General features: G+C 41.7%; 1 protein-coding gene across 2 annotated transcripts; it reads right to left on the bottom strand.

Annotated features, from left to right (window-relative positions):
• Positions 1-8,218: 8,218 nt before the first annotated feature.
• On the bottom strand, positions 8,219-18,702 carry znf665l.S (zinc finger protein 665-like S homeolog). 2 transcript variants are annotated; one of them, XM_018224077.2, is made up of 3 exons: positions 18,300-18,702; positions 12,241-12,406; positions 8,219-10,823 (listed from the first exon to the last, which is right to left on the bottom strand). In XM_018224077.2, the coding sequence occupies exons 1-3, from the start codon at positions 18,390-18,392 to the stop codon at positions 8,992-8,994; spliced, it is 2,091 nt and encodes a 696-aa protein (XP_018079566.1). In that variant the 5' UTR covers positions 18,393-18,702; the 3' UTR covers positions 8,219-8,991. The 2 variants fall into 2 exon arrangements, with proteins under 2 accessions (XP_018079566.1, XP_018079567.1); XM_018224078.2 differs by having other exon boundaries at positions 12,280-12,406; positions 18,300-18,701.
• Positions 18,703-22,640: the final 3,938 nt, after the last annotated feature.

Below are 22,640 nucleotides of genomic sequence, written 5' to 3'. Positions count from 1 at the left end.
AGTATTGTGGCAACAAAACCCCAGTGAAAAAATATAAGAACTCTGTTAAATATCAGATGAATGTCGACCTGCAGAAGAAAAGTTTTCTTTAGCAGAATATTTTGTTCTTATGATCTTGACCTTTAATAACTCAACCCTTGATCACTTCTTCAGGCATGTTTGTACATTTCGTTTGCAGTTTGTGTTGTCTGATTGGCTAATTCCTCTATTCAAGTTAACGCTCTAATGTTCTGATTGGAGGTTTGTTTCAGCTTTCTACATTTCAAAGTCGCAGACCGCCAGATAAACCCTGATCCTGATGCTGAGTTTTATTTGGAGGGGTTTAACTTGATGGACTTTGGTCTTTTTTCCAGCCCAATCTACCTATGTAACAAGGGCCATAATGCTCTTTCCCACTGCGTGCAGCCGACTTCCGGGTTCCTTTTATAGACCCACGATACCCATCCCACCAATGATGTCACAAAAGGGGTGTGGCTAACAGGAGCGGGTCTATAAAACCTGAACTCGGAAGCCAGTAGTGTAAGGTGGTGGGTGGGGAGAGCAGGAAGAAGAGCTCCACCCGAACCAACCCGCCACCAGCAAATGGGGGTAAACCCGCGGGTCCTGCAGGTATCCACACATCACTACATGGGATCTCTTTGGCCACAGGGACTTTAAGTGATAAACCTATGATTATGTCAAGGTATATCCCATTTCTCAGGGTGTTAAAGTGGCCATAGACATTAACATTTTTTAAAGATTTTTTCATTATTGTAAGACCAAGCTTATCCTGAAAACCATCATTTAAATGTACGATTTGTCCATCAACTATAAAGATCATTTAAGTGATATCGTCTGGTTGAAGCCAGGAAATCTGTGGGTAGCTGCCTTCTTGGCCCTGCAAACAGTTGGACAATGGATAAAATTAACTGTGACCTATGAAAATGTTCTCACCTGACTGATTTTCTGACCGACGTCGGACGTAAAATCGTTAGATGTGGAATGGTTCGCTGCCCACTGACCTCGTATTTAGCTAAAATTGGTCGTTAGGGAGAGAAAAATCTTAGCGTCTGTGACCAACTTTATTTAGCCTAGCATGTTTCTCCTTGTTTGACTCCTGGGGATAGAGTCCCCTGACCAATTCACCTTGCTCATTATGAGTCAATGAGAACACACAATTTGCATGTCTCCACCCACAATTTCTCCTAGTTTGAGGCAATGGTAAAGTGTATAGCCTGTGGATATATAGACTTGTATTGTGTTCTTCCTGGGAGTTTCTGTCGTTTAGTGGAGCATAACAATGGACTCCCCCATTCCCCAACCTTTGTGCTTCCTGATACTCTATGCAGGTGCTAAACTAAATAGCAAGTAACCACAAGGGACTATTGTTGCCATTCTTCTTATCTGCAGCAAGTCCTTCCCCCCAAGTAGGGTTGCCACCTGGTCATTATTTTACCAGCCTGGCCGGTAAAAATGATGGTTGATCCCAATGTTATTAATAGGGAATAAAGATAAATAAATAGGAAGGTCAGTGATCCCAATGTTATTAATAGGGAATAAAGATAAATATATAGGAAGGTCAGTGATCCCAATGTTATTAATAGGGAATAAAGATAAATATATAGGAAGGTCAGTGATCCCAATGTTATTAATAGGGAGTAAAGATAAATATATAGGAAGGTCAGTGATCCCAATGTTATTAATAGGGAATAAAGATAAATATATAGGAAGGTCAGTGATCCCAATGTTATTAATAGGGAATAAAGATAAATATATAGGAAGGTCAGTGATCCCAATGTTATTAATAGGGAATAAAGATAAATATATAGGAAGGTCAGTGATCCCAATGTTATTAATAGGGAATAAAGATAAATATATAGGAAGGTCAGTGATCCCAATGTTATTAATAGGGAATAAAGATAAATATATAGGAAGGTCAGTGATCCCAATGTTATTAATAGGGAATAAAGATAAATATATAGGAAGGCCAGTATTTTTTTCCAGAAAAGGTGGCAACCCTAGCCCCAAGCCATTCAGGCTAGCAGGCAGCCATGTTGGACCAACAATTGTATCTGTTAGTGCTACCTTCCCACTTCTATCTGGGATGAGGATTCTGAATATAGAAAGGTTATCAGATGCCATAAATTGAGACCTATTTATTACTCCAACCGACCATTATAATCTATTGTGTGGATGCAGCCAAATACTGACCTAAAATTCTTGTTTAATCTGCTGTTTTCTTTCCCATATTCAGTCAGGGGATAGGATTGGTACCTGTCTAACATGCTGCATATGAGCAAAGTAACAACGGTTGTCCTTCCTCAATTGTATTACTTTCCATTACCCATAGAGATATAGTTTAGTTGAATCTAAACCACCATTCTTTGCCTGACCATGGGAAAGAGAACAGCCCATAAAGGAAGTTCAGAGAAACAAAGCTCATTCCATTTTAACTTGGACTTGGCAATACTTGAATATTGTGTTCATTAGCAGGGCCTGAATGCCATTTCTTTTCTCTGAAAGGAACAGTAACACTAAACTGTTTTAAAGGAATCACCATATAATGTATTGTTGCCCTACGCTGGTAAAACAGATGTGTTTGCTTCAGAAACTGTTTATCCTACCCACAGCAGCTTGTTTATATAAACTATAGTAGTACTTATCTGTTATCTACTGTGTATCCTGTGCTTGAATGGCTGCCCCCATGGCTAAACAGCAGCTTGTTTATATAAACTATAGTAGTACTTATCTGTTATCTACTGTGTATCCTGTGCTTGAATGGCTGCCCCCATGGCTACACAGCAGCTTGTTTATATAAACTATAGTAGTACTTATCTGTTATCTACTGTGTATCCTGTGCTTGAATGTCTGTCCCCATGGCTACACAGCAGCTTGTTTATATAAACTATAGTAGTACTTATCTGTTATCTACTGTGTATCCTGTGCTTGAATGGCTGCCCCCATGGCTACACAGCAGCTTGTTTATATAAACTATAGTAGTGTTTCTGAAGCAAAAACACTAATTATACCAAATCAGTGCAACAGTACCTTCAATTTTCATAATGTAGTGTTACTGTTCCTTTAAAGTATAATGACTTGGAGAGGAGTGGTTAACATTTTGGCACCCCAGTGATTATACCCTTTATACTCCTCTAAATACCGCTTTGAGTGAGTAAATGCATGCACTCGCCATCTCCTCAGGGGCGGAACTACCGTGTGAGCAGGGGTTGCGAGCGGGCCAGGGCCCGCACCCCCTCAGGGCCCCCCAGCAGTCCGCCTGCTGCATGTTCGGCGGCCAGTTCCGGGTTTACGAAGGGGGGCGGGGGCCCGGCTGCGCGTCCCGCGCCAGGGCCCGTCCCCCTCTAGTTCCGTTTTTGCATCTCCTCTCTCTCTGCCATTATTTCTGTAAATAGAAACTGTAATATTGCTTCACAGTCATTCACCTCTGTCTTAAATAGAAGAGTGGGAGTTAAATGCAGGCTGGTTGTGACCCTGCCTATTTGTAGATTGTAGTGGTTATACAGTGGTTTTACTAGTCTCACTCACACACACAGCACCCCCCCCCCTCCCCAGGGAAAATCCCACAAAGGATTTCCTTTGCTTTCCTATGAGCTTGTCTGAAGAAATGTGTAGGCAAGAATCATTTTATTTGTGCAGAGCTGCCATGGTATGTAGCACTTTACACTTATAGTACAGACAAGGGAATAAGTGCTGATGAACAGCTACAAGTGCAATGATGGGCTCCCTGCCCCAAAGAGCTCACAATCTAGCAAAATAAGCAGCTTACAATATGTATTATAAGAAGACGTCATTATTATATAGACATACATTGGATGGCTGGTGACAAGCACAGAATCTAGTTAATAACAAATTAAATTTTGAGTTGGTCGTGTGCAAATGAACTTTTCTTCCTAATAGTAATAGGGCCCAATTATTTATTAATTAACCTACAGCTCTGCAACTGTTTTTAAACTACAGTGTCAAACATACCCTGCAAGGGAGTTGTAGCCTTACAAGAGCTAGAGGCCTAGTCAGCAAAGCCTCATTATTATATCATGTATATTTCTATCCCAGCAGTACTATACATTGGCTGTTGCACATGCCGCCATTTATATAATGTCCTTGCACAATTGCACCTGTTCCCTTTAAGGTCCCAGAGAGCATTTGCTCAGTTATGTTCAGTGGCTTCTGTGCTCATTTACTTGCCCCGCGGATACCTGTATAGGCAGTAAATACACACTGGACACATTGTGTGAGAATCTATACCAGGAGTGTGGTCTGTGGTACATATAGGGGCTTAGTTATTAACGTCTGATTGCTAAAATCTTTGATATGCGTTCTTTGAAATCCGAGTTTTTTGTGAAAAAAACCTAGAATTTTTCAAGATTTATTATACCCTGAGCAGTGGCATAACTACAGAGGAGGAAGCAGAGCCTGGACTGTAGGGTCTGTTTCCTCTATAGCTAATAAAAAAACACGGGCCAATAAAAGCTGCCAACAGACTGAGTTGGCAGCTTACTGGCCCTTGTGTGGGGCCATCAGACGGTCTTCCCCGATCGATATCTGGCCGAAAGTCGGGAAGATCACGATCGGGCAGGTTAAAAAATCCCATCGGATCACAGCCTCATCTATGCGGACCCGCGATCCAACCGCCCGTATCAGATCCATTATGATCCGATCGTTGGGCGCAAGGGCAGACGATCGGATCTGCCCAATATCGCCCACTTCAATGTGGGCATATCGGCGAGAGATCTGCTTGTTTGGCGGCATCACCAAACAAACGGAACTCTCTATGGCCACCGTAACCTGTGGGCGGAGTTGGGGCGGGGAGTGGGCAGGCGAGGCAGGATGTGGGTGGGGCAGAGGCAGGACAGAAAGTGGGTGGGAGGATGGGGATCGGAGTGCGCCGGGCTCCTCTGAAGATTTATTTGCAGGGTGCCTGGTGCACTCTAGTTACGCCACTGCCCCCAAGGGTGCAAAGAGTCCAAATCTGTAGAAGTCAATGGCAGAGGCCCTATTTCCAATTTGAAGATATTATGGTCTGCCTTGGGTTTTGTACCATAATCCGAACATTTCTTGCTTTTCCAACAATTTCATGAAAAATTCCGACTTGGAGCCCTAGGGCCCAACAATCGGATCATAATGGATCCAATACGGGCGGTCGGATTGCGGGACTGCATACACGCATAGATGCAGCCGCGATCCGACGATTTTTTAACCTGCCCGATCGAGATCTGCCCAACTTTCATCCAGATATCGATCGGGAAGCCCGTCTAATGGCCCCACACCAGGTCCGGACTGGGATTCCCAATAGGCTCTGGTATTCCAAGTACACAGAGGCCCAAGCAGCCCCCCACCAGCCCAATAAATAGTGACTATCTATGGCAACTTACAGCAGCCCTTCTGGCATTTGCCACTGCAGAACCCACAGATTGCGAGTCCGGGCCTGCCCCACACACTGGCCAATAAGCTGCCGACCCGGTCTGTTGGCAGCTTTTATCGGCCGTATATGGGGGCCTTATAACATATGGAACTGCCCATACAGGCAGCCATACATCAGTCACGGTGCACAAAGGGAGAATTTTAGACTGAAAACCCTCAAGTGAACATTTTTTAGGCTGATATCCATCCTTTGTACCCACATTAATAAAGAAGCCCCTAAGAGAGACTCTAATAATAGATTATTTGAGGCCAGATTGATCAGTCACTTTCCTTGCTGAAGTCTCAGGGAAGCAGCCAACAAGGGGAATTGCTCACTCCCACTAATGTCACAGGCTGATAGAAAGTGAGTCTGGAAAGTTCTTAGATAGACATTACAGCACTGATACGGCTGACATACCATTATTTCACAGCAGGGGTCCCCAACCTTTTTTACCCGTGAGCAACATTTAAATGTAAAGAGTTGGGGAGCAACACAAGCATGAAACATGTTCTTGGGTGGTGCTATTGGTCATTTGGTCGCCCCTAAGTGGACTGGCAGCCTACAGTGACTCTGTTTGGCAGTACATCTGGTTTTTATACAACCAAAATGTGTATCCAAACTAGGAATTCAAAAATATTCACCTGCTCTGAGGCCACTGGCACTGGGTGCAACATCCAAGGGGTTGGGGAACAACATGTTGCTCATGAGCCACTGGCTGAGGATCACTGTTTTAGAGGGACAACAACAAAATCCTTAAAAAATAGTAATTCCAGAGCACAGAACTCACAATACTTTCTCCCAGACATGTAACTTTAACACAATGAATGTGCTGTGTATTCACGTCATCAAATGATCAACGGTAATGCAGTTCATCAACAAAAGTGCGTCATTGGAAAAACATCCTGGCATGATATGCAGCTTGCAGTACTGAAGAGTCTCCACTGGAGGCAGTGGTGTAACTAAAGAGGAAGCAGACTCTGCAGGGGCCCCTGGACTGTGGGGTGTTCTTCCTCTATAGCTAATAAAAAAGCCTCCTCCCCAGCCTCTCTCTTACAGGCGAGGAAGGCCGGGAGTGGGTGGAGTCAGGGTGGGGCATGGGCAGAGACGGGGTGGGACATGGGTGGAGTCAGGGTGGGGCATGTGCAGAGGCAGGAAGAGAATTGGATGGGAGGATGGGGAATGGAGTGTGGGCCCCTCTGAAGATTTTACACTAGTTATGCCACTGACTAGAGGGCTTATTTTAAACACTGTGGTGTCAGTAGTGTTGGAAACACAAAACTGCAATATGTTGTTGAAAGGTTAGAGCCCTAGAGGCAGCTATGTTTTCCTTTAGAAGGTAATGACCTCCAGAGGTTGTTTAACTACAACTCCCAGCAACGGCATTGGGCTAGAAGTGCAAAATCTGCTCTTATCACTCCGTTATGAGACATTTTCACTACAGACAGGCTACGGGGGGGTATATTAAATGGCGGAAAAATTCCGCTGGCCATTTCTACCACAGACACATAGTAGCTGAGGTTGAAAAAGACTATAGTCCATCAGATTGTCCCATGAGGCTACAGTGAAGCCTAATTTGCTTTGTTCTACAGCAAACGTTTACTCGTTAAAGGTCAACTAAATCACTTGAAAATGACATAAAAATGCTGAGCCTTGAATATGACCCTGTGCCCCCTTTAGGCCCCTCTGTCTCACTCACTATCACTATAAGGGTTCACTCATTCTTGTGCTTTTCCATAAAGGAAGATAATTAGCTGTGGGGTATCGTTGCTTTTGTTCTTGTGTCTGGCCCACTTGCTACATCCATGGCACACGTGTAGCTGCCATTTGTACCAACAGGAACAGAGACAATGTTGGGCAGCCAATTTATATACATACACTCACACTGAGCAGAGGGCAGGCACGTAGCAGTATTAATGGGCCAGTCACTTTTATGTCATATGGCCAAAGTACATTGAAGAGATGGCAACTTTACTTGACCTTTAAAAGTAATAAGTAAAAAAGGCATTACCACCTGAAACAAATTTTTCTTTATTTATATTAAAACATTTTTTGGGTCTAGTTACCCTTTAAAGGGGTTGTTCATCTTTAATTTATCTTTGATGCAGAGAGGGATATTCTAAGACAATTTTCAATTGGTTTTTATTTATTTTTTTTGACTTATTTAGCTTTTTATTCAGCAGCTCTCCAGTTTGCCATTTCTGCAATCTGGTTGCCAGGGTTCAAATTACCATAGCAACCATACATTGATTTGCATAAAAGGCTGGAATAAGAGAGGCCTGAATAGAAAGATGAGGAATAAAAAGTAGCAATAACAGTAAGGGAGTTATTTATTAAAGTTTGGATGCCAAAAAAAGATTTGATTTTTTTTTACTATAAAATCCAAATTTTTAGTGGAAAAAAAACCTAACATTTTTCAAGATTTATTATACCCCGAGGATAGAAAAAGTCTGATTCTGAAAATCCGGCATCTTAGACCTGCCGAGGTTGTATATAAGTCAATGGGAGAAGTCAATATCCTATGTGGAAATTTCTGTGGTCTGCGCTGGATTTAACCCGAAAATCTGACAATTTCGGACTTTTGGGCAAAAATCCGAAAAATTCGGGTTTTTCAGCAAAAAAGCCAGAAAAAAAAAGCCAGAAAAAATTTTTGCTAAATTTTATCGAGTTTGTCCAATTAAATCGAGCTTTTTATATTAACAAATAACGTCACATTGTGGATTCTAGTTTGGTCGGACTTTTTTCATATAATAAATTTGGATTTTGATAAATAAAGTCCCCCATGTGTAGCCTTACAGAGCATTTGTTTTTAGATGGGGTCAGTGACCCCCATTTGAAAGCTGGAAAGAGTCAGAAGATGAAAGCAAATCATTCAAAATCTATAAAAGAAACAAGGCTAATTGAAAGGTTGCTTAGAATGCTGAGCCAGTAACATAGTATTAAAGATGAACCTTTAGAATCCATAGATCAGGTATGAGGCTATAGGGCAATGCAATGGATGCAGTGAGAGGTGAATTATGGGGTGAAGACTGAAGCGGCAAGTATAAGGGATGCATAGCTTGCTTTCCCATAATTCTGTGCTCAATGCCTGTATAGGTAACACTGCAGCAGGAGGTGGCACATAAAATTGGCAGCACATGTAAAGCACCAATCAAAGTCACACTTGTACAAATGTAAGAAGGTTAAAGTTCCATATTTTTTTCTTGGCACTGATCTGAAATACACCTATATAACCCCCCTCCCCCCGTTCCCATGTATTTAATGGTTTGTTCCATGGACTTCTATGCTTTCCTGTAATATTAGAAATGGTACAAGCCAAGGAGCGGGGAATCATTATGGAGCAATATTTCAACAGGATACGTTCGGTATTGTCAAGTATGTGAGACCAGACAACAGGTCAATCAAAATCATAGAATTCCTTCCAAATTCTAATGTTCTCCATGCCGGGACCGCTGTGATTGTCTCGTTCCTGAAGAGCAGACACCATATATATTATATATAATGGAAGCCTATCTAAGCCAGGTAGAAGCCAGAATGAAAACTGGGAGGAAGGTCAATAAAAAGCCCAGATGTGAGTTTGGGCCTTTGAGCCCTTACAAGCCAATGCCATGGGTTTTCTGATGTGTGGTCAGGTTCTGCTTGTGCCTGAAGGTTTTCCCACAGTCATTGCACTGGTATGGTCTTTCCCCTGTGTGGGTCCGATGATGAGCAATAAGGTGGTGTTTCTGGATGAAGCTTTTGCCGCACTCGGTGCACGTGAAGGGCCTCTCTCCGGTGTGGGTCTGCTGGTGGCACTTGAGGTACTCCCGCTTGCGGAAGCTCTGACCACAGTCGTTGCACTTGTACGGCTTCTCCCCCGTGTGGGTGCGCCCGTGGATCTTCAGGTGTTCGCACGTGCTGAACGTTTTGCCGCACTCGCTGCAGATGTAAGGCCTCTCCCCCGTGTGAGTTCTCTGGTGCCTCACCAAGTGCTGTTTCTGAATGAAACCTTTACCACAGTCGGTGCAGGTGAAAGGTCTTTCCCCCGTGTGGATCTGCTGGTGCCGTTTCAAGCAGTCTCTTTTCCTGAACGTTTTCTGGCAGGATTCGCACTTGAAGGGCCTTTCTCCCGTGTGCGTGTGCAAGTGGAACTTTAAGTGCTTGAGAAAGCGGAACATTTTCCCACACTCACCACATTCGAATGGCTTCTCTCCAGGCCCAATGTGTTGGCTTTCACTGTTCTCACTGTCCTCCTCCTTACAAAGTCCCGTCTCCTCATCCTGGGCCTGTCGATGGGCCTTCAGAAGCTTCTGAGATTTAAAAGTCCTGCCACAATCTGCGCACTTGTTGGGTCGTTCCCCAGTGTGTATCCTGTTGTGGCGCTTCAGATGTTCATAAGTAGTGAAGCTCTTTCCACACTCGCTACAGATATGTGGACTGCCCTTATAGTTGCCATTGTTCTTGCTGTTGTTATTGGAATAATTAAATTCTTCCACTATGACCACCGTGAAGGCCCTGTCTCCTGTGTGGGTTCTCTGGTGTCTCACCAGGTGATGCTTCTGGATAAAGCCTTTGCCACATTCTTCACAGGAGAAGGGGCGCTCCCCCGTGTGGATTTGCTGATGTCTCCTGAGGTGCTCCCTTTTCCTGAACCCTTTCCCACAGTCCTCACATTCATGGGGCTTTTCCCCACGGTGAAGCTTTTGGTGAAATTTTAAGTGCTTGAAGGTCCGAAAGCTCTCACCACACTCATTGCACTGATACGTGGTCTCGCCAGTGTGGCTTCTCTGGTGGGCCAAGAGGGTCTGCTTGTGCCGGAAACGCTTGCCACAGTCCTCACACTTGTGGATCCTCTCTCCTGTGTGTGTCTGCTGGTGGACCTTGAGTACCCGGTGAGCCCTAAAGCTCTTCCCACAATCGTCGCACTTGTAAGGCCTCTCGCCCGTGTGGATTCGCTGGTGGATTTTCAGTCGCTCATTTGTGCTCAAGCTCTTGCCGCATTCCTCACATTTGTAAGGCCTCTCCCCGGTGTGTGTGCGCAGGTGGGTCACCAGGTGCTGCTTTTGGATAAAGCTCTTGCCACACTCTATGCAGTTGTAGGGCCTCTCCCCGGTGTGCGTTTGCTGGTGTCGTTTTAGGCTGTCCCTTTTCCGGAAGTTCTTTCCACATTGCGTGCACTGATACTGCTTCTCTGCTTCGTCCTTTCCAGGTTCTGTTTGGTTGGCAGAGGTCTCTGTACAAGAAGCCTCATTCTCTCCTGGGCTTCCCATTTGATTCTGTTCCAGCTGACTTGGCTCAGGCTGGTTTGGCTCTGGTTGGCTTGTGCTTTCATTTCCCATATCGGGGCAGGGTAACACCTGATCCAACATGGGCAGGGATGGGGTCGCAATACTTTCCAGTTTGTCATTGTATTTGGACTTTTCCTTATCACTGACAGGCCCATCATCTGCAAGGCAACACAAAGGACAGTTAATACAGAAATATATCAGACCATAGATATACAGATAAATGCACTTACTAGAACCGATACAAACACTGAGAAAGCCAGTTGGATGACTGGTGAAACGTCTTCAAGAGAAAAAAAAACCAAAAAAAACACAGCAAGTCCAGCTGATTTGAATTATTTCTACAGATATAACATGACCTGGATGAATGAGAATCTTCATAAACATTGCACATTATTAAAAGTCTCCTCCAATTATAATGGTGATTTTTATACATTAGGCACACTGTTTGCAATAAATTTTGTAAAACGCCTTGCACGTTTCTGCCATTCTCATTCATTACAGGTTAGACACAGAACAAGCAAGGCAAAGTGGGAAAAGGAGCGTTGGCTTGAGGAGAGCTGACTATTTTTAATTTGTTTGCATGGTACATGTAGTCGGGCGACGCAGCGCAAAGAACAAGGTACAGTTTAGTAGCAATAACATTTACACATAGCTTTAAAATAAATTAACATTTGTGATATTTTAAGTACAAGGAAAGGGAAATTCATTGCCTAACATGATGGTACCCCCCCCCCCACTGTGATTATAGTCACTTAAAGGAGAATTCATCCGTTTTCAAAAAAAAGCCCTACCCTCCTCCCCCCCAGCATAGCTGCCCCTCGGTGAAATGCCCCTAACTTTATACTTTCCCCTCTGCGCAGATTCAGTCACCCTCAGTCTTATTCCTCTTCCTTCCCTCTGTCACCCACCCCTCAGTCGCTCTCCCCTCCCTCCTGGCACTGTCCCCTCTGTCGCTGTCTCCTCCCTCCCTCCTTGCCCCTCCGTCACTCACCCTTCCATCGCTGTCTCCTCCCTCCCACCACTCTGTAGCTCACCCCTCCCTACCCTTTGTCACCCCTCCCTCCCCTCCGTCTCATCTCTCTCCCCTCATTCTCCTTTCTCCGACGCGCCGTTGCTTAAGGTGCTGGCCGGCCTGGCCCGGCCCTGTCCTAAAAGGCCCAGCGACAAAAATAAGAAGCTCAAGGGTTGGATTAAAAAAACTGCATGATTGGTTCTTATGAGGCAGATAATTAGATTCCCAGTGTTCAGATAATCCCCCTGCATAATGGACTCCTGTTACCAAAACAGTCGCAACAATGAAGGGAGAGGGTTGAATTCTGGGAGTCTACCTGACAAGGACTATCTAAAGAATAACTTCAGCTTTCCTGTTTAGCTCAATTGATAGGTCAAGAAATAACAAGAAACATTGATGCTTTCATGATTAACAGTAGGCAATAAGTATGTTCAGCACAAACCCCATTCATTGCACTCTTGTTGAAGAAGGGATTGTACTGTTCCTTTAAATCATAAAGCCACAACAAATATACAGAGACAAGCAAAGGTGTGAGTAAGAAGAAAGCACTGGTATTGGATTACCCAGCAGTAAAGAGTTGGTGCTGTATGGTGTGAAATTACCCAGAGAAATCAGGGCTTCATAATTCTCCTTCATCATATCCTTGTACAGTTCCTTCTGGCATTCCTCCAAGTCCTTCCATTCATCCTCAGAAAAATAGGCGGCAACATCATCAAATGTTACAGGGACCTGAAACACAAAGTATCTTGTGTCACAGACTCTATAGAAATCTCTCTTTATTTTACATTTAAGTGAGAAGCATACTAACTCCCTGAGACAATGGTATGTATATACTTTTTATCTGGAAATTCCTTCCCTCTGTTCCTTAGAATTCCAGCACATTGCATAGGTGCTAGCTTTAGGGTGCTGTTCAAAAGCAACACCATAAAGTACAGCCAACTCCAATTTGTGAAGGAGCCATTAAAGCTAGCCATACTAATGACAGGGGTTGCACCTCAGTTATAAAGACAGGGTAGACAAGATTATTATTGATTATATAGTAGGTATACATATAGAAAATAACACATACGTTTGACTGTTGGGCTCTGCACAAAACAGCAGCTGTAGGTGGGAAGAGCAGGGGATTGAAAGCAAAATAGTAGCAGTAGGTCAATATAAACAAAGGAGTGCAAGATGGAGAAAGTAGATTAAGATGATGAAAGTAGGCTAATATGGAGAAATAATGGCAAGATGGAGAATGTAGAGTAAGATGGTGAAAGCAAGCCAAGATTGAGAAAGAAGGACAAGATGAAGAAAGTAGAGTAAGATGGCGACAGTAGGTCAGTATTGAGAAAGAAAGACAAGATGGAGAAAATAGAGTAAGATGTGACAGTAGGTCAATCTTGAAAAAGAAGGGCAAGATGCAGAAAGTAGAGTAAGATGGTGACAGTGGGTCAATATAGAGAAAGAAGTCAAGATGAAGAAAGTAGAGTTTGACGTTTACAGTAGGTCAATATGGAAAAAGAATGGCAAGATGGAGAAAGTAGAGTAAGATGATGACAGTGGGTCAATATCAAGAAAGAAGGGCAAGATGTACAAAGTAGAGTAAGATGGTGACAGTAGGTCAATATGGAGAAAGGAGGACAAGATGGAGAAAGTAGAGTAAGATGATAACAGTGGGTCAATATGAAGAAAGAAGGGCAAGTTGTAGAATGTAGAATAAGATGGTGACAGTGGGTCAATATCAAGAAAGAAGGGCAAGATGTAGAAAGTAGAGTAAGATGGTGACAGTAGGTCAATATGGAGAAAGAAGTGCAAGATGGAGAAAGTAGAGTAAGATGATAACAGTGGGTCAATATGAAGAAAGAAGGGCAAGTTGTAGAATGTAGAATAAGATGGTGACAGTGGGTCAATATCAAGAAAGAAGGGCAAGATGTAGAAAGTAGAGTAAGATGGTGACAGTAGGTCAATATGGAGAAAGAAGGGCAAGATGGAGAAAGTAGAGTATGATAGTGACAGTGGGTCAATATGGAGAAAGAAGGGAAAGATGGAGAAAGTAGAGTAAGATGGTGACAGTTGGTCAATATGGAGAAAGAAGTGCAAGATGGAGAAAGTAGAGTAAGATGATAACAGTGGGTCAATATGAAGAAAGAAGGGCAAGTTGTAGAATGTAGAATAAGATGGTGACAGTGGGTCAATATCAAGAAAGAAGGGCAAGATGTAGAAAGTAGAGTATGATAGTGACAGTAGGCCAATATGGAGAAAGAAGGCGCAGGATGTAGAAAGTAGAATATGATGGTAACAGTAGGTCAATATGGAGAAAGAAGTTCAAAATTGTGACATTTATCAAGGGGAAGACAAGGCAAGATGCATAGACACAGTAGGACAAGACAGAGCTCATGCACTTTCACTACTAAAGACAATTTTTGGTTGCCACCATAACACTATAAGACAGATTTATAAAGATATGTATACAATACTCCAAATATTGTCTTTTTAATGCCAGGGGTGTGCAATGTATATTATGGAAATAACCAACATATAGATCCAGATACAAGGATGGTAGCCACAAAATAAATACTTGGGTACTCTCTCCCCACCTTACAATACTCTGCCTTCAAGGCTACTCGCTGTCCAAGCAAATTACTTATAAAATCTCATCTCCTTACAAAATTGCCTTAAAATAAGATTTTAATAAGCAGAAACAAAGGTGCATGGTATCATGTGCGAGGTCGAATTGTGTGGATGAAGGAACAGCCTCCTGTATATAAAGGTCGCCCATAAAATCAGATCTTACCTAAGCAGCAATATCAGAAGTTTTACTGAAAGGGATGTCATCAATTTTGCATTTCAGGATTGAATCCTATTTGACTCTCAAAGAGAACTAAAGGCAGTGACAGGTTTAAGGATCAGTCCCTTGTAGGCCAAAGGTGCATTAATGTCAGGGTTCAGGTGCTACTTAGTGGGTGACCGACCTGCGGGTGATCTGGTCAGAAGGAGACACCCGACACTGGGGAGTTGACACGTCTAAGTGTTTCCTAGGTCCAAAGTGCACTAATGACATTTACTAGTTTATGGGTTGGTCTCCCCTAGGCCCAGAGTGTCCTTCCTAGTGCAAAATGTACCAGTCACATGTTTATGGGTCAATCCATTCTACGGCCAAAGAATATTAATGTTAGTGACGTGTATAGGGTCTCCCTTTCAAAGTGTTCTTATATCACATGTTTATAGGTAAGTCTTTGCTAGGCCCAAAGTGCACTAATAGCAGTAAAATGTTTATGGGTCAGTCTGTGACCCATAAACACAAATTCCAGTGATGTATTTAAAGGGATAATGTCATGGGAAAACATGTTTTTTTTTTTCCCAAAACACAGTTAATAGTGCTGCTCCAGCAGACTTCTGCGCTGAAATCAGTTTTCCAAAAGAGCAAACAGATTTTTTTATATATAATTTTGAAATCCAACACGAGGCTAGACATATTGTCAGTTTCCCAGGAGCCTCCAGTCATGTGATTTGTGCTCTGATAAACTTCAGTCACTACTGCTTTACTGCAAGTTGGAGTGATATCACCCTCCCCGCTACTGCAGCCCATAAGCAGAACAATGGGAAGGTAACCAGATAACAGCTCCTTGGTAGATATAAGAACAGCACTCAATAGTAAAATCCAGGTCCCACTGAGACACATTCAGTTACATTGAGTAGAAGAAACAACAGGCTGCCAGAAAGCAGTTCCATCCTAAAGTGCTGGCTCTTTCTGAAATCACATGACCAGGCAAAATGAGCTGAGATGCACCTACACACCAATATTACAACTAAATACACTTGCTGGTTCAGGAATGACATTTTATATTGTACAGTGAATTATTTGCAGTGTAAACAGTGTCATTTAGAAATAAAAACGACACCATAAAAAACATAACAGAATCCCTTTAAGATTCAGTCCTTTCATGAGCAAAAACATTTTATGTTTCAGAATCCGCTTGCAGCAACACATTTAGGGTTGAGTAACGTCACTGAGTTGCTTCAGCGGTTACTCGATAAACAAGAAGTATTTTGTTTTATTGCTCTGCTGAGAGGAAAGGAGACCTTTGGTGGTTACACTGAGTCCCCGCAGCCATTCCAAGGGCAACACGGCACCAAATAAAGCTTTGTATTGTTAGATGTCCTACACATCACAATGGCATTCTGCATTTTGGGCATTGCTAGAAACTCCATTCATATTTGGGGAGGAACAAATGACAGCTGAATGCAAAAGGGAAAATAAGAAATCTGGCATAGGAAATATAACATGATTGTAATATATAAAACCTCAGACTTTGCTTGTTTGCAATATTCATGGAAAACGGTAATTCTCTTGAGATCAATTCTTTGATTTATTTTTGATTGATTGATTTTGCCATTGAAATAACAATACACCTGGCATGTCATAAGCACCTTATCAAAAATAATACTAATGGCACGACAGAATCGGTGACAGGTGTTTACTCATCAGCAAGTGGCAACATTTCGGGCCTATACAGGGCCCTCTGTTAAGTTTATATTGGCCTGAAAAGTTGCCACTTGCTTATGAGCTAATAAACACCAGCCACCGATTCAACTGCATCAGTCCTGCCATTGGTATTTTGTTTTGTTTGGATACATTTTTGGGGCCTTTGTCAACTTTGGGCCTTACACCTGACACCAAACTGGTGTTTAACACTGGTAGAAGCCCTCCAATTGGGGATTCATAAGCACCTTATCAGGCAGGGACAGTGGCTAATCAAATGCTTATAGCGTAACACGCGTAAGGTTGGACCCAATATTTGTAGTTATTAGTGGATGTAACCAGTAAAATTTCTACAGGTGCTGCTAGCTTAATAAATTAATTGAACTTTAAAGGGATACTGTCATGGGAAAAACATTTTTTTTCAAAATGAAGCAGTTAATAGTGCTGCTCCAGCAGAATTCTGCACTGAAATCCATTTCTCAAAAGAGCAAACAGATTTTTTTATATTCAATTTTGAAATCTGACATGAAAAAAATGAAAAAAAATATATTTATTTCTGGTGAATGATCTAAAAACAACTGAATTGAAAAGAGTGTTGTGAAGGTGAACATTTAAAGGGGATGAGACCCTCACTAACACAATGGGGCCTTACTTCTTCATCTGCAGCAGTAAAGAGTGACTGAAGTTTATCAGAGCACAAATCACATGACTGGGGACACCTGGGAAACTGACAATATGTCTAGCCCCATGTTAGTTTTCAAACTGAATATAAAAAAAATCTGTTCTTTTGAAAAACGGATTTCAGTTGCATTTTTAAAAAAAAAAAAAAACATGTTATATATATATATAATCTATCTATCTATCTATCCCTATATCTATCTATCTATCTATCTATCTATCTATCCCTATATCTATCTATCTGTCTGTCTGTCTGTCTATCTATCTATTATCTATCTATCTATCGATCCCTATATCTATCTGTCTGTCCGTCCGTCTATCATCTATCTATCCATCCATCCATCTATCTATCTATCTATCTATCTATCTATCCATCCCTATATCTATCTATCTATCTATCTATCCATCCCTATATCTATCTATCTATCTATCTATCTATCTATCTATCTATCTATCTATCTATCTATCTATCTATCTATCTATCTATCTATCTATCTATCTATCTATCTATCCATCCCTATATCTATCTATCTATCTATCTATCTATCTATCTATCTATCTATCTATCTATCTATCTATCTATCTATCTATCTATCTATCTATCTATCTATCTATCTATCTATCTATCTATCCCTATATCTATCTATCTATCTATCTATCTATCTATCTATCTATCTATCTATCTATCTATCTATCTATCTATCTATCTATTATCTATCTGTCTATCTATCTATCTATTATCTATCTATGTGTACAGGGGAATTTCATGTGTAACACTGTAGAAGAGCAGGATAATTAGTGTGTAGTTAAGTCTGTGGGTATATACAGTTACTATACGGGAATTTGATAAGTGAAGAGTATGCAGGTAACAAAGTTTGTGTGTGAGTCCATAATGACAAAGGTATATGGTAAGTGTGTAACACTGTATATGTGAGTGATTAGATAGTTATGCAGTGAGTGTGTAACATGGTAGAATGCAGATGGGGTGCACCTGTAATAGGGGGTTGATGTGCAGCTGTACACGTGCAGGAATTTGCACAGATGTGTAACACAGTAGTTGTGCGTGTTGTGTGTGAAACACAGGTGAGTGTGTAACCGCATGCAGTGGTACAAGGAGTTATTATTCACATGTCCGTGTTGTACACACGCCACAAACACACGGATTGACCAGCACTGACAGTGGCCACACGGAGGCACATGCAGAGATACACTGTGTCCCCCACTGTCAGATTTGGGGTTTTATTTTGAGTGGGGAGCAAAGAAGGATGGTTGCCTGATGTTTGTGGGGCCCCGCAGAGCTGCAGAGGGGAAACAATAAGCTCCATTTCCCCCAAAAACATTTCTCTCTGTATTTGGCAACAAGTAAGTAGTATAGTAAGGCAAGTGAGTGCTAGTAACACTTGTGTCCAAGCTGCAGCTGTTATTGTACTACAATTCCCAGCATCCCCCAACAGTTCCAGCCCCTTTCCCCTCTTGTACCTGAGCTGAGTCTCCCTCCGGCAGGGGCTTCTCCAGTTCCCTCCGGGTTGATGTGAGGCTCAGCCTGTCCCCAGCTGTCACCGAGCAAATCATAACGGAGCCGGGATGGGGCCTTTTGGCTGCTCCGACCAACCTGACGGGGGTATGCGCCTCCCCCCCACATCCAAGAATGGGGGCAGCAGCCCCAAAACATCCAACGCAGCAATGGATGCCAGGCCCCTAAAAAAATCAAAAAGCCTATAGGGGTGGCAGCAGGGGATTGAGAGGAAGCAGGAAGTTCCTCCCTCAGTCTGACATCAGGAGAAGAAATCAGCCCTGCTCTGCAACCAACACTCCCTTCCAGCTCTCTGCCAGCCCTCCCTCTCCTGACTGTCAGCTGAGCTCCTCCTACTCCTCTAAGCTTCTCTCCACCAGCCAGCCCCTCCTTCTGCAACTGTCACATACTTGCCTAGCTCTTTGGCACATCTACAGCTGCCAGCACTCTTCCTTCTCCCTATTAATAGCATTGCCTCCAGCTTTATTTGTATCATTTGTACAACACAGTGTGATTGGCTGATACTCGGGTAAAACATCTGTAGCAGAGAGGACACTGGGACCAGTTCCTTCCAGATAAACTCAGACTAGATACCCACTATAGATATATCAGTATATTGGTCATCTGAGGATAGCAACACAGTAGTGTGCGTGGAAAAATATAAAATAAGAAGGCGAACACCCTGATTTATCTAAGGTCGAGGTGGATTTTCAAATGAAAAGAATTCGAACTTTCTGTACTGTCTCTTTAAAAATTCGACTTCGACAATTCGCCATCTAAAACCTGCCAAATTGCTGTTTTAGCCTATGGGGGACCTCCTAGAACCTATTTGGAGTCAATTAATGGAAAAACATCTAATTGAATTTGATCGAATGCGCTATTCCTTCAATTCTTACGATTCAAATTCGGCTCAATACGGACCTATTCGATCAAAAACGGACATATTTGACCAAAAAAAAAAACTTCAACTTAATTTCGGTTGGTCTTTTTGAATTCGAATTTCGAAGTTTTTTCAATTCGAAATTCGACCCTTGATAATTATTAATTTAATAATGAGGTGCTAATCCACAGGAGGCTCCCCATAAGGGTCTTCATTAATAACATAACAAACGAATAGGATTGCACTCTCAATATATAAAATAAAATATTTATTACATCAGAGAAAAAAAAGGGGGTTACAAAAAATCCCAAAATAAGTAGTGAGCCCAACGCGTTTCAACCATAGTGGTCTTCAAGGGCACAAATAGTAAAAATAGGCACAAATAGTAAAAAAATGCCTTTTTCTTTTTGATTTTTTATTATTTGTGCCCTTGAAGACCACTATGGTTGAAACGCGTTGGGCTCACTACTTATTTTGGGATTTTTTGTAACCCCTTTATTTTTGTAAAAATAAATATTTTATTTTGTAAATTGCATGTGTGTGTGCGTGTGTGTTTTTTAACCATGTTTATGCCTGGCAGTCTGCAAAAAATTGCCTTTTGTGGGTGCATTAACCCTTCTAGTGCCAGAAGAAATCACAGAAAGCATAAAGTGCAAAAGCATTTATTTATAATGTTGTGCCCTTTCACTTTGGGAGGCATTTCTTGGGACAAGCCTTTCCAGCATTCCCACAGCAGGGTTCTGTTAAAGGGGTTGTGCACCTTTGAGTTAACTGTTAGTCTGATGTAAAGAGGGAGATTCTGAGATAATTTGCAATTGGTTTTTCATTTTTTATTATTTGTAGTTTTTGAGTTATTTGGCTTTTTATTCAGCAGCTCTTCAATTTCTGCCATCTGGTTGCTAGGGTCCAACCTAGAGACTGGAATATGAATAGGAGAGAGACTGAATAGAAAGATGAGGAATAAAAAGTAACACCTTAGGGGCCGATTCATCAAGCTCGAGTGAAGGATTCGAAGTAAAAAAACTTCGAATTTCGAAGTATTTTTTGGGCTACTTCAACCATCGAATGGGCTACTTCGACCTTCGACTACGACTACGACTTCAAATCAAAGGATTCGAAGTAAAAATCGTTCGACTATTCGACCATTCGATAGTCGAAGTACTGTCTCTTTAAAAAAAACTTCGACCCCCTAGTTCGGCAGATAAAAGCTAACTTTTTTTGATGGAAGGATATTCCTTCGATCGTTGGATTAAAATCCTTCGAATCGTTCGATTCCTTCGATCGTACGATCGAATTTTCTGCGCTAAATCCTTCGACTTCGATATTCGAAGTCGAAGGATTTCAATTCCTAGTCGAATATCGAGGGTTAATTAACCCTCGATATTCGACCCTTGATGAATCGGCCCCTAACAATACATTTGTAGCCTTACAGAGCATTTGTTTTATGATGGGGTCAGTGACCCCCAATTGAAAGCTGGAAAGAGTCAAAAGAAGAAGGCAAATATTTCAAAAACGATAAAAAAAAAATAATGAAGACCAATTGGAAAGTTAATTAGAATTGGTCGTTCTAGAACAAACTAAAAGTTAACTTGAAGGTGAAGATGACAAAGACTTACGCCAAAAGTGTCACAAACAAGGTTTTAGCAACAAGCGATGGAAGTGACACAATCTCGAGACAAATAGAAATATTGGATACAACTGCCATTTGATTTGCTGGGGACACAGGTGAAGTTGCATTTGTTTTGATCATGGTGGCGTTGAAGGGGGGGAAGCATTGCATTGTGGGGGGAAAAATGTTGTCCGAAGATGCACTTTGCACCCAAGAACACAAGGGAGATTTTTATCACCAGAATTGAAATGTGCAAAAGGGAAAATTTGCTTTATAAGCCAGGACATTTGCATTCATGGGGCTGATTTATCAAAGGTCGAGATGAATTTTCAAATGAAAAAAAAAAATCGAATTTCGAGCTATTTTTTGTGTACTTCGACTAGGGAATAGTCCAAATTCTATTCGAATTTGAAAAAAAATTCAAAAAATTTGAATATTGAAATTTATCATGTACTGTCTCTTTAAAAATTCGACTTCAACCATTCGCCAACTAAAACCTGCAGAATTGCTGTTTTCGCCTATGGGGGACCTCCTAGAACCTGTTTGGAGTCATTTGGTGGACTTTGAAAATTCGAAGGTTTTTTGGGAAAAGCTTTGAATCGAATTCGATCGAATGCCCTATTACTTCGATTTATACGATGATGGACCTATTCGACCAAAAAAAAAACCTTCGACTTCATTTTGGTTGTTTTTTTTTTAATTAGAATTTCAACGTTTTTTCAATTCAAAAACCGACCCTTGATAAATGAGCCCCTAAATGTATAGTTTAAATGTAAATCTTCCAATTCTCATGGTTTTTAGAAAATACAATCTCAAATTTATTCAAGTTCACAGTTTTTTAAATGTAAAATCTACTAATTTTCATTGTGCGAGGGGGGGGGACCTGAACATTCAAGTAACATTATGGGGCAAATTTACCTAGGGTCGAATATCGAGGGTTAATTAACCCTCGATATTCGACTGCCGAATTGAAATCCTTCGACTTCGAATATCAAAGTAGAAGGATTTAGCGCAATTCGTTCGATTGAACGATCGAAGGAATAATCGTTCGATCAAACGATTCGAAGGATTGTAATCCATCGATCTAATGAAATTCCTTCGATCAAAAAAACCTTGGAAAGCCTATGGGGACCTTCCCCATAGGCTAACATTGGCCTCGGTAGGTTTTAGGTGGCGAACTAGGGGGTCAAGAATTTTTTAAAGAGACAGTACTTCGACTATCGAATAGTCGAACGATTTTTAGTTCGAATCGTTCCATTCGAAGTCGAAGGTCGTAGTCGACGGTCAAAGTAGCCCATTCGATGGTCGAAGTAGCCATATTTGACCATTCGAATTCCTTCACTCGAACTAAGTAAATGGGCCCCTATGTTTTTCGACATTTACTTCTTTAAAAATGAATGGAATAATGAAACATTCTTTTTTGTTTAAACATTAACCCATTTGAGTTTTTTTCTTTGCAGTTGACAGAAATGTATCATCCGCATCCTGGGGAAACAAAAATATGAATATAAATTTGAGTTTTTTGTCTTAAGAGGGGAATATTGTGTGAAAAATAAGAGTGTACCAGTGCATTATACTCATTTAGATATAGAAGAATTGTATATAAAAAAAGTAGTGTTTCAGGTTGATTTATTGAATATTTCTGCAAAACCCCTAATAATCCCTCCCTTCTCTTCCACTTGCTGCTCCCTGAATTCCCAGGCTGTGCACTCAGCTCACTGCACTGTAGGACAGGAACCAATCAGCAGCTAGCAGGACCTGATAGGGAACTGAAGCCTGTCTGTGCTTGTGTGACTGCAGGGCTGTGATTGGCTGTCC

This window comes from Xenopus laevis, chromosome 6S (assembly GCF_017654675.1).
Source record: "Xenopus laevis strain J_2021 chromosome 6S, Xenopus_laevis_v10.1, whole genome shotgun sequence".
Taxonomy (NCBI): domain Eukaryota; kingdom Metazoa; phylum Chordata; class Amphibia; order Anura; family Pipidae; genus Xenopus; species Xenopus laevis.
This window is presented reverse-complemented; position numbering and strand designations above follow the sequence as displayed.